This window comes from Schistocerca cancellata, chromosome 8, assembly GCF_023864275.1.
Source record: "Schistocerca cancellata isolate TAMUIC-IGC-003103 chromosome 8, iqSchCanc2.1, whole genome shotgun sequence".
In the NCBI taxonomy this organism is placed as follows: domain Eukaryota; kingdom Metazoa; phylum Arthropoda; class Insecta; order Orthoptera; family Acrididae; genus Schistocerca; species Schistocerca cancellata.
The window spans coordinates 360,316,550-360,332,385 of record NC_064633.1 but is presented as its reverse complement, the minus strand read 5'-3'; the positions used below and the strand labels follow the sequence as shown (position 1 = coordinate 360,332,385).

The 15,836-nt window shown below is 39.6% G+C and overlaps 1 protein-coding gene across 1 annotated transcript in view; it reads left to right on the top strand.

The window, feature by feature from the left end:
* Positions 1 to 15,424, top strand: part of LOC126095180 (protein mesh) — a 267,125-nt gene extending 251,701 nt beyond the window's left edge. The window contains exons 20-21 of the mRNA XM_049909911.1: positions 767 to 941; positions 14,789 to 15,424. Of these exons, the coding sequence (XP_049765868.1) occupies positions 767 to 941; positions 14,789 to 14,864 (251 nt within the window). The 3' untranslated portion in view covers positions 14,865 to 15,424. The remainder of the gene's footprint in view (positions 1 to 766; positions 942 to 14,788) is intronic.
* The last annotated feature ends 412 nt before the right edge of the window (positions 15,425 to 15,836 follow it).

The following is a 15,836-nucleotide window of genomic DNA, read 5'->3' as shown; positions in this document are numbered from 1 at the left end:
GAGAAACCTACCTTGCATGAGGAAGAAGCTTGTCATACAAGGTGGGTACGCCTTAGCTGTGGTCTGGAGTGATCTTCTTCCTTTCATCCCCTCACCATTCTGTGGTGCAGACAGCCTCCACCAACCAATTCCTTTTTCCTCCCTGAATAAGGACACTGAGGTTTTGAAAAGAAGGAAAGCTACTTTCTATCTTTATGTGCTTCTATTGGCAGTAGTGTTAAGTGTGCCTCCTGTAGATAAGTAATGATCAGTACAGTATCACATTAATCACTACAAATATGGAGCACTGGTATTGACACCTGTCAATATGTTATGTAATCTTTATCCAATCCATTTATCATGTTTTATGCATCGTGCTATACATACTTCAAAACCAAAACAGAGGAATGTTTTTGAGGTTGGAGGGGTTTGATATATTGGCCGAACAGATGTGCAGAAGGCAATGTCTACCTGATACTGATCATGTTTCTTGCTGGTGAATTCAAATTTGATTTTGCTTCATATTTTTATCTAGAAATCATATTCTCTGTGCTGTTAAATGTGACAAATGATCATGATAATTGTAAATTTCAGTGCAACTTGGAAGTGACTGAGTTAGATACCAGCAAAATGAATGAGAAAATCCATACATTTCTTACAGGCTGTACAGAGAGAAAATGGCAAATGTGGTTAAATAAGTGCATGAATTATATTGTCAATGAATAGCATTATGTGCCAAGGTAACTAACAAACTAATTAATGTTTGTACTGAAATTCTTTCTAACAGGTCAACAGGAATATGCATCACGGCAGGCAGCTGTGACTTGGGGAATCATTCTGGCAGTGGCTGTGCCAATTGTGCTACTGCTGATCTATGCTGGTTACAGAATTGTAAAACGTAATGTAGAGCAACAGAAAGCTGAAGAAGAAGAAGCAGAACAGAAGCAGGCTGCATATGCAAGGTATATAAACATCTGTTAGCTTAATGGGTTTAAAGTTGGTTGGCAGCTCATGCAAACATTTTATGTATGAAAACATAAAGAAGAACTAACATATGAATTAAAGTAATCTATTTTTGAAAATATAATATAATTAGATAGATAGAAGATCTATTTGCCAAGTGGTGGCAGGAGACAGCACATATAAAAGTTATGGAAGTGTTCAAGACTTTGGTGCCAATGGCTCCTCCTGCAAGAAGGGTTGAAGGGAAAGGAAAAGGGATGAACAAAAAGGGCTGATGAGGTTTAGAAAAGGGGGAAGTTACAGAAGAGTTGCCCAGAACTCTGGGTCAAGGAAGGCTTATCGGACGGGATGAGAAGGAAAGTCTTTATTTTCTCATCCCATCCAGTAACTCTCGCCTGACCAAGGCTTCTGTATAACTTTTTCACAATTCTTTGCATTTCATAAACCTTGTCTGTCCCTTTCCTTCGCCCCTCTTCCTTTTCCCTCAACCTTTCTGCCAGAAGGAGTCACTGGCTCAAAAAGCTTGTATATTTCCATAACTTTTACGTCAGTTTTCTCCCGCTGCCAGTTGGTGAGCAGATTTTTTATCCACCCAATTACACTCCTGGAAATTGAAATAAGAACACCGTGAATTCATTGTCCCAGGAAGGGGAAACTTTATTGACACATTCCTGGGGTCAGATACATCACATGATCACACTGACAGAACCACAGGCACATAGACACAGGCAACAGAGCATACACAATGTCGGCACTAGTACAGTGTATATCCACCTTTCGCAGCAATGCAGGCTGCTATTCTCCCATGGAGACGATCGTAGAGATGCTGGATGTAGTCCTGTGGAACGGCTTGCCATGCCATTTCCACCTGGCGCCTCAGTTGGACCAGCGTTCATGCTGGACGTGCAGACCGCGTAAGACGACGCTTCATCCAGTCCCAAACATGCTCAATGGGGGACAGATCCGGAGATCTTGCTGGCCAGGGTAGTTGACTAACACCTTCTAGAGCACGTTGGGTGGCACAGGATACATGCGGATGTGCATTGTCCTGTTGGAACAGCAAGTTCCCTTGCCGGTCTAGGAATGGTAGAACGATGGGTTCGATGACGGTTTGGATGTACCGTGCACTATTCAGTGTCCCCTCGACGATCACCAGTGGTGTACGGCCAGTGTAGGAGATCGCTCCCCACACCATGATGCCGGGTGTTGGCCCTGTGTGCCTCGGTCGTATGCAGACCTGATTGTGGCGCTCACCTGCACGGCGCCAAACACGCATACGACCATCATTGGCACCAAGGCAGAAGCGACTCTCATCGCTGAAGACGACACGTCTCCATTCGTCCCTCCATTCACGCCTGTCGCGACACCACTGGAGGCGGGTTGCACGATGTTGGGGCGTGAGCGGAAGACGGCCTAACGGTTTTCGGGACCGTAGCCCAGCTTCATGGAGACGGTTGCGAATGGTCCTCGCCGATACCCCAGGAGCAACAGTGTCCCTAATTTGCTGGGAAGTGGCGGTGCGGTCCCCTACGGCACTGCGTAGGATCCTACGGTCTTGGCGTGCATCCGTGCATCGCTGCGGTCCGGTCCCAGGTCGACGGGCACGTGCACCTTCCGCCGACCACTGGCGACAACATCGATGTACTGTGGAGACCTCACGCCCCACGTGTTGAGCAATTCGGCGGTACGTCCACCCGGCCTCCCGCATGCCCACTATACGCCCTCGCTCAAAGTCCGTCAACTGCACATACGGTTCACGTCAACGCTGTCGTGGCATGCTACCAGTGTTAAAGACTGCGATGGAGCTCCGTATGCCGCGGCAAACTGGCTGACACTGACGGCGGCGGTGCACAAATGCTGCGCAGCTAGCGCCATTAGACGGCCAACACCGCGGTTCCTGGTGTGTCCGCTGTGCCGTGCGTGTGATCATTGCTTGTACAGCCCTCTCGCAGTGTCCGGAGCAAGTATGGTGGGTCTGACACACCGGTGTCAATGTGTTCTTTTTTCCATTTCCAGGAGTGTATATTATATTTCAAAACATAAGGAAGGGTAGTTTTAATGGAATTTTGAAAATTAGGTAATTAGATATGGCAGAAAATGATCCATATTGCCGCTAAAAATGTATAAAAAGAAAAAAAACTATGGCCTATAACCTTATTAGAAAATGAGGTACATTGAGTTGAAATGTGGCATAGCAATGTATGTCACAGGCTATATACACGGTTGTGTTGCCCCACTAGTGAAATAATTCATGAATTAAATGCCAGTGCTATAAACAGAGGCATGTTACCAGCATTACATCTTATTTGACTGTCTGAAAGGAGATATGTCACCATATGGCAACTGACTTCACAAGTTGCCTCTTATAATCACTCCATTCAATCGCTCTTCACCCTCTGACACATGACCCTAGTATTAGCAGTGTAACAATTGTTCTAAAGACTTCTCAGGGTGTGTAGATAGGTGGCACAGAGTACTACAGTACAAAACATGCAAGTGTCTTTGAATGATGAATCTGACAGTCTGTTTTCCTCAATTTCTACTTACCCTTGTGCCCAGCAGACTGACATCTTTTTATATAGCTGTTATAAGTAGAAAAGAATGTCTCAGATATTGTTGACATATGAAATATGTAGTTTTAAAACTCTTTGATGTTCAACCCATGGAAAAAAATGAGTGACATATAACAGAAATTTTTTAAAATGTAGAGTGAAGGAATTTCTCCTTAACAATTCCTATTATATTATATAGCAATTCTTGAATAGAAATAATTGGTCATATATACAGAAAAATTCTATAAATGGCAAGCATGTGGCCATTTTTTAAAATAAGCATCCAATATTTGCTCAGTTTTTATCATGAAAATGATGTATGGAGCATGTACCAAACTTATTAATTTAGATCTATCAGTGTATATTAGCATATAATTGTGGTGCTGTCTAAGATGTTATCAGATAGTAATTACTTCAAATAATCCACAATACTGTCTTTATTGAACTTTAATAAATTTAAAATAATATTCTGATTGCAGTGGCAGTACACAAAAGTACGAATAAGTCTTTCACAATATGAATTACAAATGGCTTTGGTGCAATATGATGTTTTAAGAAAGCCAGCCATGTAGAGCACCATTCAGCTCTATGTAAAAACTTTTGACTCTGGAACAGATGAGAATTTGTATGACTGACACACAATGAGTTGTTGTCACCCTTAGCACTCACCTCCATAGCCATGACCAATAATGAACATCAGTGCAGTTTTACATTACTGAAAAGTAGCATGTCCAAATCTTGGTGGAGGAAGAAATTTTCATCACCAGTATTTGGCCAGAAAAGAGGGTGGAGAGATGGTGAAATAAAATTTTGGACCTCCATATGTTACACCAGTCTCCTTGTGATGGAACAGTTTTATATACAATTGCCTTTCACCAAAGAGACAAATGAATGCGACACATTGTTGGGCAAATGTACCACTCAATTTTAAATAGTTACTTGCTACTGCTGTATGGTTGACTCTTACATCATGTGCTTTATGCCCAGCAACTAAACTCACTGCTAAATATTAGTGTCATACATGATCCTGCAGGCTAAAATTATTTAATCACAGAATGAAGGCTTTCATGACTGGATGACATAGCTGCTGATAAACCTTTTGAAATGTGCGTTTGTGGTCCAAGAAACTCTTCTGTTCCTGACATTTTTTCAAGGACTGCGCTGGACACCTTCAGAAGCGCTACTCCACCGAGTCTTGCCGACTGACTGTTCAGACGTCTGAGAGTGACATATATACTGTAGGAAAGGGGGCATGGTCAAAGTAACACGTGATGAGCAGAGATAATCCTTGTCAAAGATAAAACTTCACTTTCGATTGTCATCTTGTCAAAGATCAAATTATGAAGCAATTCTGCAGAGCTACCGGCGGCCGTGGTGGCTAAGCGGTTCTAGGTGCTGCAGCCCGGAACCGCGCTGCTGCTACGGTCGCAGGTTCAAATCCTGCCTCGGGTGTGGATGTGGGTGATGTCCTTAGGTTTAAGTAGTTCTAAGTCTAGGGGACTGATGACCTAAGATGTTGAGTCCCATAGTGCTCAGAGCCATTTGAACCATTTTTTTGCAGAGCTACTCTCCATATGTTGCTAAGTTTCATTGCCTCCACTTTTCTGTTAAAATTATCCTGATGCTTATAAATTTCAATGGCTTCTCTGCATAGTTGTGGATAATAATTTGATGTTGTAGATAAGATTTCTGTTACAGAAAACTTCACTTCATGGTTTCCTGACTGAAGAGCATGATCTGCTACAGCTGATTTCTCTATTTCTCCTAGTTGGCAAAGACTTGTATGCTCTTGTAGCCATGTATTTATGCTCCTCTTGGTAGTTCCATTATAAACTTTACCACATGTACACAGAATTTTGTTTACACCACATGTTGACAAAGGAGGGTGTTTATCCTTCATAGATCAGAGTACTTGTTTTGGTTTCTTTGTTGGTCTAAAGACCGGTCTGATGTCATGTTTCTGTAAAATCTTACTGATCTGATCCATCACTTTTTTAATAAAAGGGAGAGAAACTGCATTTTTCCATCATTGTGGTTCATTCTTGTCCTTCAGTCTTCCGTTCCTTGGTTGCAAAATTCTCTTTACCTCTTTCCCTGAGTGGCCATTTTTCTTGAAGGCCTGCTTCAAATATTTTATTTCAGCATCCAGGTGTTCCAATGTGCACATCTGCTTGGCTCTACCAACAATACTTTTAATGACACCTCTCTTTTGTTGTGGATAGTGATTGGAATTTTTATGCAAACGTCTGTTGGCATGTGTTACTTTCCAAAAAACTTTATGTTCCAAACTTCCATCAGATTGTCTCATAACTAAAACACCCAAGAAAGATATTCTGTTATTATTTTCCATTTCCACAGTGAACTGGATTTTTGGATTAATTTTATTTAGATAATCAAAGAATTTATCCAAGGCTCTCTACCATGGGGCCAACCCACAAATGTGTCATCTACAAACCAATACCACCGAGATGGTTTCTTATTTGCTTTGTCCAGAGCTGATTGTTCGAATTTCTCCATATAGAAATTAGCAATCACCGGACCTAATGGGTTTACCCATTGCTACACCGTCAAGTTGTTCATAAAATTCATCGTCCCACTGGAACTGACTCGATGTAAGGCAATGTCCAAAAAGAGCAGTCAAATATCCTGGAAAAATAACTGTTATGAAAATCATAACTTCGTTGATAAGAATCATAGTGAATAAGAACACTATGTCAAAACTTACAAGAATTTCTTCAGGAACTAGAAGTAGTCCTTCAAGTTTCTCAATAAAGTGACTCGAGTCTTTTATATATGAGTCAGTTTTCCCACTGTATCATTGTAAATGACTTGCTAGATATCTCACTATTTTGTATGTGGGAGAACTGATGGCATTAATTATGGGTCTCAAAGGAAAATCTATTTTATGAGTTTTGGGTACACCATACAGTCTAGGACACATAGCTTCACTCTTCAACAAAGCTCTTTTATCTTCTTTTATAGTAGTGGTAGATGACTTAATCAGACTATTTGTTTTCCTCGGTATGCTGGCTGTAGGGCCTTCATAAGCTTTTGTACTGTTCTGAAGTTAAAAGGTTCAAAATTTTGCTTTGATAATCCTCTGTATTCATAACAACTGTAGCATTCCCTTTATGAGCAGTAAGAACCACTATCTTTTCATCTGCATTTAAATCTCTGAGAGCCTTCCTTTCGCCTTTGTTAAATTACTTTCCAAAGGTTTACTGTGGCATAAGACCCTGGTGGTTTTGATTCGAATTGCATTTGCAATTTCCTTGGGGAGATTTCGAATACCTGCTTCTATATTCGCAATAATATCTTCAACTGGTACTCTGTTAGGTGTTGTAGTGTAGTTTCCTCCTTTTGCAAGGACATAAATCTCATCTTGAGATAACACTCTCTCTGACATGTTAACAACAGTATCAGACATCACCATATTGATTGTAGCTGTTACATTAGTTTGTAACTTTACAAACTTTTTCTTATGTCTAGTAGCAGTCGTTTCCATCACAGCTTCCATATATGTAAATGTAAGGTAATCTGTTTTATTCCACAGATCTATCTGTACCTTAGTAGCAAGGAATAAGTGCAGTTTCATTAATTTATGGTCAACAGAATCCACTTCTCGTCTTGTGTAATGTACCCTTTCTCGGAGTAGTGCTCTTTCTGTACAACAAAAATCCGATGCACCCGAGCTGTCTGGCACATCCTCTTCAGCTTTAAAAAGTTTGGTATGGATAGTTCCTGTGAATTACTATGGGTAGAGGTTATACTCAACAGCTGTACCAAAATAATAATTGGCTCCTTCTACCGACCCCCGCGACTCACATGATATAATAGCTGATAGGTTCAAAGAAAACTTGAATCTTATTACAAGTAAGTACTCCATTCATACAGTTATAATTTGTGGAGACATCAATTTACCCTCGATTTGTTGGCAAAAATACATGTTCAGAGCCGGTGGAAGACAGAAAACATCTTCCAAAATTGTACTAAATGCTTTCTCTGAGCAAACAATTAGTTCATGAGCCCACACAAATTGTAAATGGTTGCAAAAACACACTTGACCTCTTAGCCGCAAATAATCCTGATCTAATAGAGAGCGTCATGGTGGATACAGGGATTAGTGAACACAAGGTCATTGTAGCGAGGCTTAAAACCATATCAACCAATCCACTAAAAATAAATGCAAAATATATCTACTTAAAACAGCAGATAAAAATTCACTTGATACCTTCCTAAGAGAGAGTCTCCATTCCTTCCAAGCTAATTATGTAAGCGTAGATCAGATATGACTAAAATTCAAAGACACAGTATTGACAGCAATAGGTAGATTCGTACCGCATAAGTTAATAATAGATGAGACCGATCCACACATCAGAGCGCTGTTGCAGAAGCAATGAAAAAAGCATGCCAAATTCAGATTGAACACAGAATCCCCAAGACTGGCTAAGTTTCAGGAAGCTTGAAATTTAGTGCGGACATTAATGCGCAATGCTTTTAATAGTTTCCACAATGAAACATTGTCTCAAAATATGGTAGAAAACCCTGAGAGATTGTGGTTGTATGTAAAGTACAACAGTGGCAAAGACAGTCAATACTGTCACTGCACAATAGCGATGGAAATGTTACCAATGAAGGTGCCCCTAAAGCGGAGTTACTAAATACTGTTTTCCATAATTCCTTCACGAAAGAAGAAGAAGTAAATATTCCAGAATTCGAAACCAGAACAGCTGTTAGCATGAGTGACATGAAAGTAGATATCTTAGGTGTTGTGAAACAACTCAAATCACTTAAGAAAGGCAAGTCTTCCAGTCCAGATGGTATACCAATCAGGTTCCTTTCAGACTATGCAGACACAATAGCGCCTTTCTTAGCAATCATATACAACCGCTCACTTGACGAAAGGTCTGTTCCTAAAGACTGGAAAGTAGCACAGGCTACACCAATATTCAAGAAAGGAAATAGGAGTAACCCATTGAATTACAGACCCATATCACTGACCTCAATTTGCAGTAGGATTTTTTGAGCATATACTGTACTCAAACATTATGAATCACCTTGAAGAAAATGACTTATTGATACATAACCAACACAGATTCAGAAAATATCACTCTTGTGCTACACAGCTAACACTTTATTCCCATGAAGTAATGGGTGCTGTTGACAAGGGATCTCAGATCGATTCCATATTCCTAGACTTCCAGAAGGCATTTGATACCGGTACTCACAAGCGACTATTAATCAAATTGTGTGCATATGTAGTATCATCTCAGTTGTGTGACTGGATTCATGATTTCCTCTCAGAGAGGTCACAGTTCATAGTGATAGACGGTAAATCATTGTGTACAACAGAAATTAAATCTGGCGTTCCTCAAGGTAGTGTCATAGGCCCTCTGCTGGTCCTGATGTACATAAATGATATGGGTGATAATCTGGGCAGCCCCCTTAGATTGTCTGCAGATGACGCTGTAATTTACTGTCCAGTAAAATCATCAGATGATCAATTCCAAGTACAAAATTATCTAGAGAGAATTTCCGTATGGTGCGAAAAGTGGCAATTGGCACTAAACAAAGAAAAGTGCGAGGTCATCCACATGGCTACTGAAAGAAATCCGATAAATTTTGGGTATACGATAAATTGCACAAATCTAAAGTCCATCAATTTGACTAAATACCTAGGAATTACAATTACGAGCAACTTAAACAGGAAAGACCACATAGATAATATTGTGGGGAAGGCAAAACAAAAACTGTGCTTTGTTGGCAGAAAACTTAGAAGATGCTACAAACCCACTAAAGAGACAGCCTACATTACACTTGTCTGTCCTTTGCTGGAATGTTGTTGCACAGTATGGGATCCTTACCAGGAGGGATTGACAGAGGACATCAAAAAAGTGCAAAAAAGGGCAGCTCATTATGTGTTATCGCGCAATAGAGGTGAGAGTGTCACTGATAACGATATGCAAGTTGGGGTGGCAGTCACTAAAACAAAGGCGGTTTTCTTTGCAGCGAGATCTATTTACAAAATTTCAATCACCAACTTTCTCTTGGAGATGAAAAGACTGGCACAGGATAGAGTAGCATGAGAGCTGCATGAAACCAATCTCTGGACTGAAGACTACAACAACAACAAGTTCTGAAACTAAACCCGTTCTTCTGAGTATGCACTTTTGGTAGCGATTTTATCACAACACGCACTCCTGTGCCTTGCTCATTATGATGGCTCAGATTTGATTATAAATATTCTAAATTGTCTCAATTAATACAGAAATGATATTATATCACACATACACTGTCCAATCACATTACTGTGACCACCTTGCAAAAGCCTGGATAACCATCTTTTGCAATGTGGCAGCTGCAATATGTGCTGGAAGAGAGTCAGTGAGGTTCCAAAAGAGACCGTTAGGGATGTGGAGTCATCCCAAATCCAGTGCAGTGGCTATTTGCACTAAGTTTCTCAGTTGAGGATTCATGGTATAAACAGCCTGATTGAGGTGGTCCCACATATTCGCAACTGGGTTTAAATCCAGATAGTTTGGTGACCAGGAGAGTATGGTAAACTCATCCTGGTGTTCTTCGAACCACACACCAATGCACAGTGTGGTATTGCCTTGCTGGTAGATGCCACCATGTTGAGGAAAAACAAACTGTGTGTTGGGGCGAACTAGCCCCTTGCTTCATATGGACAGTCAGTTGCTCAACAGTCGCATGTCCATTCACCTGTACACATCTGTGCAGCCTTCGTTCACCTTTGTTACGTATGGCCCATAGTGCACCACAGTTGCCTTGGTGATGGTTTTAGATAGTGACATTTTGCCATGCATGGTATACTTTAACCACAGCTGCATATGAACAGTTTACAAACTTAGCTGCTTCGGAAATGCTTCCACCATTTGCCTGTAAGCCAAAGATCATGCCCTTTTTGACATCAGATAAATTGCTCCATTCCTGCACTATGACAACGACTGCACTGTTTTCAGCATCCACCCCCAACACACTTTATATATCGTCGACTGCTGGTGCCACCACCTGCCATCTGTGAATGGTTATTGCATGTTGACGTTGAACACAGGTGATGGTCACATTGATATGACTGGTCCTGATATTAATCTTTCCAGGAAACTATCTCACTTTTACACACAATCACAAGTAACATGAGAAACTGGGACATGGCCTGCAGGCTTGCTTGGGCTTGACTGACTAATGTACATATCAAAAATTTTAGAATGTGACAAACCATGCCCTACTTGTAATATCCCTGTATCATGAATGCTACTACATAAAACAAAGGTGAGTAAGAGTATATTTGATCTGATAGGTATAGTATTGATATCTATAGCCTTACAACCCATAGCAATCCACAAATTCAGCTGAAATAATCCAAAGTCTGAAGCTGCACATCACCAGACACTCAAAAACTTTGAGACTGGCTGCCAGATTGAAAGTCCAGTTTAGTACCGAAATATTCTAATTCCCAGCAAATGTTAAAGTATCATGTGGCCACTTGTCACACAAAACCTAATGCCTTACAAGTTCAAATTCACCCAAAAAGACTTTCAACACACACAAATTACCTCTATGACACTTGAGAACCGAATTACCTACAGCAGCCATTTACAACCCATTATACACCTTTTTTAACCTGCCAAAGTACAGAAACTAAACATTTGGACCACTATTTAAAACATAAAAATTTGCAAATACTGTACATAAGCTGAAGGAAGTGCCTCTCTCTCTGTTGGTACTTCTCATACCACACATAATGTTCTAGGCCTAGTGCTTTAGTCATAAATAATTTAAGTATTAGTTTGACAGTATATGGAAAGGAGAGATCGATACTCACCATATAGCAGAGATGTTGAGTCACAGACAGGCATAACAGAAAGAGTAGTCTTGAACAAACTGTGACAGAAGCCTGAACTGATGTACTAGGACATGCATTGATACCTTGTAATTTTGGCTGGTGCTAGCCAAAATTTAGATTTGCCTAACGAAACCTGAAAGGACAACTGATTGCTGTGCTCTAGCATTTGAAAATTTGATAACAGAAAGACTGCTCAACATGTAAGCTTTTGGCCAGAACGCCTTTTTCTGAAATAGACAACATACACACACACACACACACACACACACACACACACACACACATTCAAGCAAATGCAACTCAAATCACACACAAATATGCACACACGCGCACACACACACACACACACACACACACACACACACACACACACACACACACACACACGAAACCACTGTCTCTGGCTGCCGAGCCCAGACTGCAAGCAACTGTGCATAATGGGAGAAGCAATCTGAGTGGTAAAGTATGGTTGGGGTTGGGGTGAGGAGGGGGAAGGAGAGCACAATATGAATGGGGGATGGTAAAGTGCTTTTTGTTGGAACATACATGGACAAGGTGGACAGAGGGTACGGCAGCTAGGTACAGACGGGAGGCTAGACAGTTGGTGTGAGTGTGTGTGTGTGGGGGGGGGGGGGGGAGGGGGAGAGGTGCTGAAAAAGGAGTAAAAACATTGTGGGTATGCTTGTGGAATAGAAGGCTGTGGAGAGGGAACATTGAAAGGTATAAATGAGTGAAGGACAATGACTAATGAAGGTTGACGCCAGGAGCGTTATGGGAATGTCGTATGTATTGCAGGTAGAGTTCCCACCGACACAATTCAGAAAAGCTGGTATTCTTAGGAAGGATCAAGATGGACCATGCTGTGAAGAAGTCATAAAAATGAAGAACGTTGTGTTTGGCAGCATGCTGAGCAACTGGTTAGTGCAGCTGTTTCTTGGCCTTAGTTTGTTCGTGGCCATTCTTGCTGACAGACAGCTTGTTAGTTGTCATGCTGATGTAGGATGAAGCACAGTGGCTGCAGCTTATACTCCAGCCTGGATTTTCCATTGCTTAAGCATTAATTTTGTGGACATGCACTCGACACTAGTCACAAAGAAAACATCATAAATAAACAGTTAATAACAAAGGTGGCCTACTCAGTAGAAGCTTCTCATTGCACTCTATTCAATTTTGGTATCAGAATTTACAAAGTACCAGTTTCATGCCACTTGTGACTTTATTATAGGCTAAGTAAACAATTAATTAATCAAGAAAACACTCTATAAACTGTATATATAATATGTGGATAAATGTGGTGGTTCAACGGATAACAAGCTGTGTTCATTTTAAGTGTCTGGGTGTAGGAATCAGAGTTCTGACACTCTTGCCTAAGTAACAAGAATTAAAACATGCTATAATACTGTTTGCAAAACAGATGTGGAAGTGTGACCTTCAGTAATGATAGCTGGATACCATTGTACAGAGCACTCAAAGCATTTATGAGATATTGATTTACAGGTGTTTGTGTAATATTGTTCAGATATAATGCCAATGTAACTTCCATAGATTTTGCAGCCAAACTGTTAGTAAAATGACAGTACATGTGCCTCAATGTTGTGATCACTATGATATGCACAGATTTGTATGTAATACCGCAATTCTGGGATTTTCTAAGTGATTTTGAAGTATTTGATTTTGAAGTATTTGACTTGGCCATCAAAAGCTGAATGCTGCACACACATCCTCAGAGGCCTGGGAAATTCACTCATTACCTGCCTGTGCCTGCTTGCTCCACTAGTGACCACGGCCACTGACACCTTGCCATAGTGGACATTAACTCACATCTTGAATTAAAACCCAAACCTCTGTGTGGTGTCTCACAGAATGAGAGCACATAATACTGTTGAGGGTGACCATTCTGTTGAGAGGTGCTATTCAAGCTAAAGGAAGGAATGAATATCAAGTCAGTGATGAGGCCATTCAAGAAAGAGTACTAGCTCACATTGGACAAGGATGAGGAAGAAAACTAATGTCTTTTTTGAAAGAGCCATCTTGTCATTTGAAATAATTAAATTATGGAAAGCACAAAAAACCTAAAGTTGGCTAGTTTATGTTGGTATTTGAGACCCACTCTTTCCAAATGGGAGTCCAGTGTCTTAACCACCATATCACTTCATTTCATTTGGTGATATTCAAGAGAAGTATGCTACTTATCTGCTAGGTTATGCCCTTTCCCTTTTCTCATCATCAAAACAATATGATATTGCACTCTATATGCATCCATCACGGTCATCTGCACTGAATGGTTATGCTTATGTTACTTGATGTGTAAGTGACCAGAATGTCATCAACTAAAAATTCTTGGATCAGGCTGTGAGCCTTGAAAACGTACACAATCTGTCTCAGCTCAGAGGATAGATATGAGGCTAATCTTGTAGTTATCTGTGCTCAGTTCTTTTTCTCATAATGGACAGAATAAACTATGGAGATTTTAATAACTTGAATACATAGTATTAATGTCCCACGATAATATTTATTTAATATTTCATTATGAAGTGTCTTTCAGCTTCTTAGGCCATTGTCAGATAACTTAATACTAAACAGACATTCCACACAAGTTCAGCGAGAATTCATATTGTACAAAGACTATTGTACAAATATATGTGACATTTGAAGACTATATCATACAAAATACAGGCATACTGTAATGCCTAAAGAGACTCTGAACAAATAAATCTTATATTGCAATATATTCAAATATTAAAACTGTATGAATTATAAGAAAAATATGTCAGTCAAGTGAATAATGGCACAGGCCACTATGTGGTATGGACAAACTTGTAAATGTGTTGAAGTACCTGAAAAAATGGTGATAAGGGAAAGAAGCCTATGGAATGTGGATGTGGAACAGTTATAACATGCTTATTATCTGATGGTGAGAGAAATAATAACTGGCTGCTGCCACTTTAGTAAGGGTAAGTGATGGAATTGTTTTGTCATTAAGGACCGGGTCAGGATTCTTTCATTACATTTTTATGATCCAGACACTTGGTACCCTACTCCAGCTACATTGTTTTATAAGTTTTATTTTTCAGGGACAAATCCACAAAGTCAGCTATTCACATTCTGGACTTTATGCATTTTGAGATATTAAATACCTTAAGTTTTATTGGGGATAAGACTGACTTATGGGAGAAAGTCATTCTGTCTATGGTTGTAATTAGTACACAAATGAATAAATCAAATTATAAACTTTTTATTAAAGGAACAAGTATAGTGAAAACAGCTAAGGGTGACATAAATACAATTTCCAATGGTAGCAGTGTTATGAGTAAACAATTCAACAAAAGATTGAGACCTACAGCTATAGCTGTATAAGTAAAATTTTCCTAAAGGTCGTTCAGGCATGCACCAGTCATATTTACATCATATTTTTTCCCTTTTGCAGAGCCAGGCAGCTGGGCCATCCTGAGAATGCAACAGAACTACGTGCACTGAGTAGTAGGGAATCAGAGATTGAATAAACAACTACTTGATATCTCCTTCAGTGCAGAATGCCACAAAAAAAAGATACTTGGATTATCTGCGGGATAATATTCTAGCAGATGTCCTACCACTAGCACAGTACAGTGTGTACCATAGTGTAGGTATGTGCAGGATGCAAGTGATAATAAAGTGAACAGGTTTGAAACATTTTTATAATGTTTCAGAGGAGCATCACAGCTTATCTGGACATGAAAGAACAGAACTCATTAAAATGTTTGTATGTTTTCATGATGATGCAATCTTTTTTATATGTTTGTGAAGTGAGTCATAGAGATAATGTAACTGTCACAGTCAGCTATATTTATTTTTAACTGCTACAATATTTTAAAATAAGTTTAACTTTATCATAATTACGTACATTTTCATACTCTTGTGAAATTTATTCTAGGGTCTTCAGAATATTGTCTGAGCGGTGGATAATGTATCCTATTTGTAATACACTGTTAAAGAAACTGATTGTAGTGTACAAACTAAAGATCTTTCATATTGTTTGCATATAAATATTTTTAAATGACCTTATAAACTTCTTTTAAATTTTTTGCCCTAGATTTATATATATTTCTCATGATGAAGAAATAATTAGACTGTACAAAATGTGAATAAATTATTAAACTTTTTCTAACATGGGTAGTTCTTCATTTGTAGTTAAATGTATAGTATTGCAGTTTCATTAATTTTCAACTCTGCATTGGACAAATTGTGACAGATGCTGGAATGCCAGATTTCTGTTTAATTTCAATTTTGAATTTAGAATTTGATGAAGAACTTTCAAAATATTCTGATCATTAATAAAATACCACTGCTTTAAATCCTTACAGCACAAAACTGATTACCTGGAGACAACAGCTATGTGGTTGCTGTTTACTATTTGTTAGAGAATATGTACTCCCAGTTCATACTTACAATGTGCCACACAAAAATAGTTTTACGTGACAACCGAAAGTGGAGTA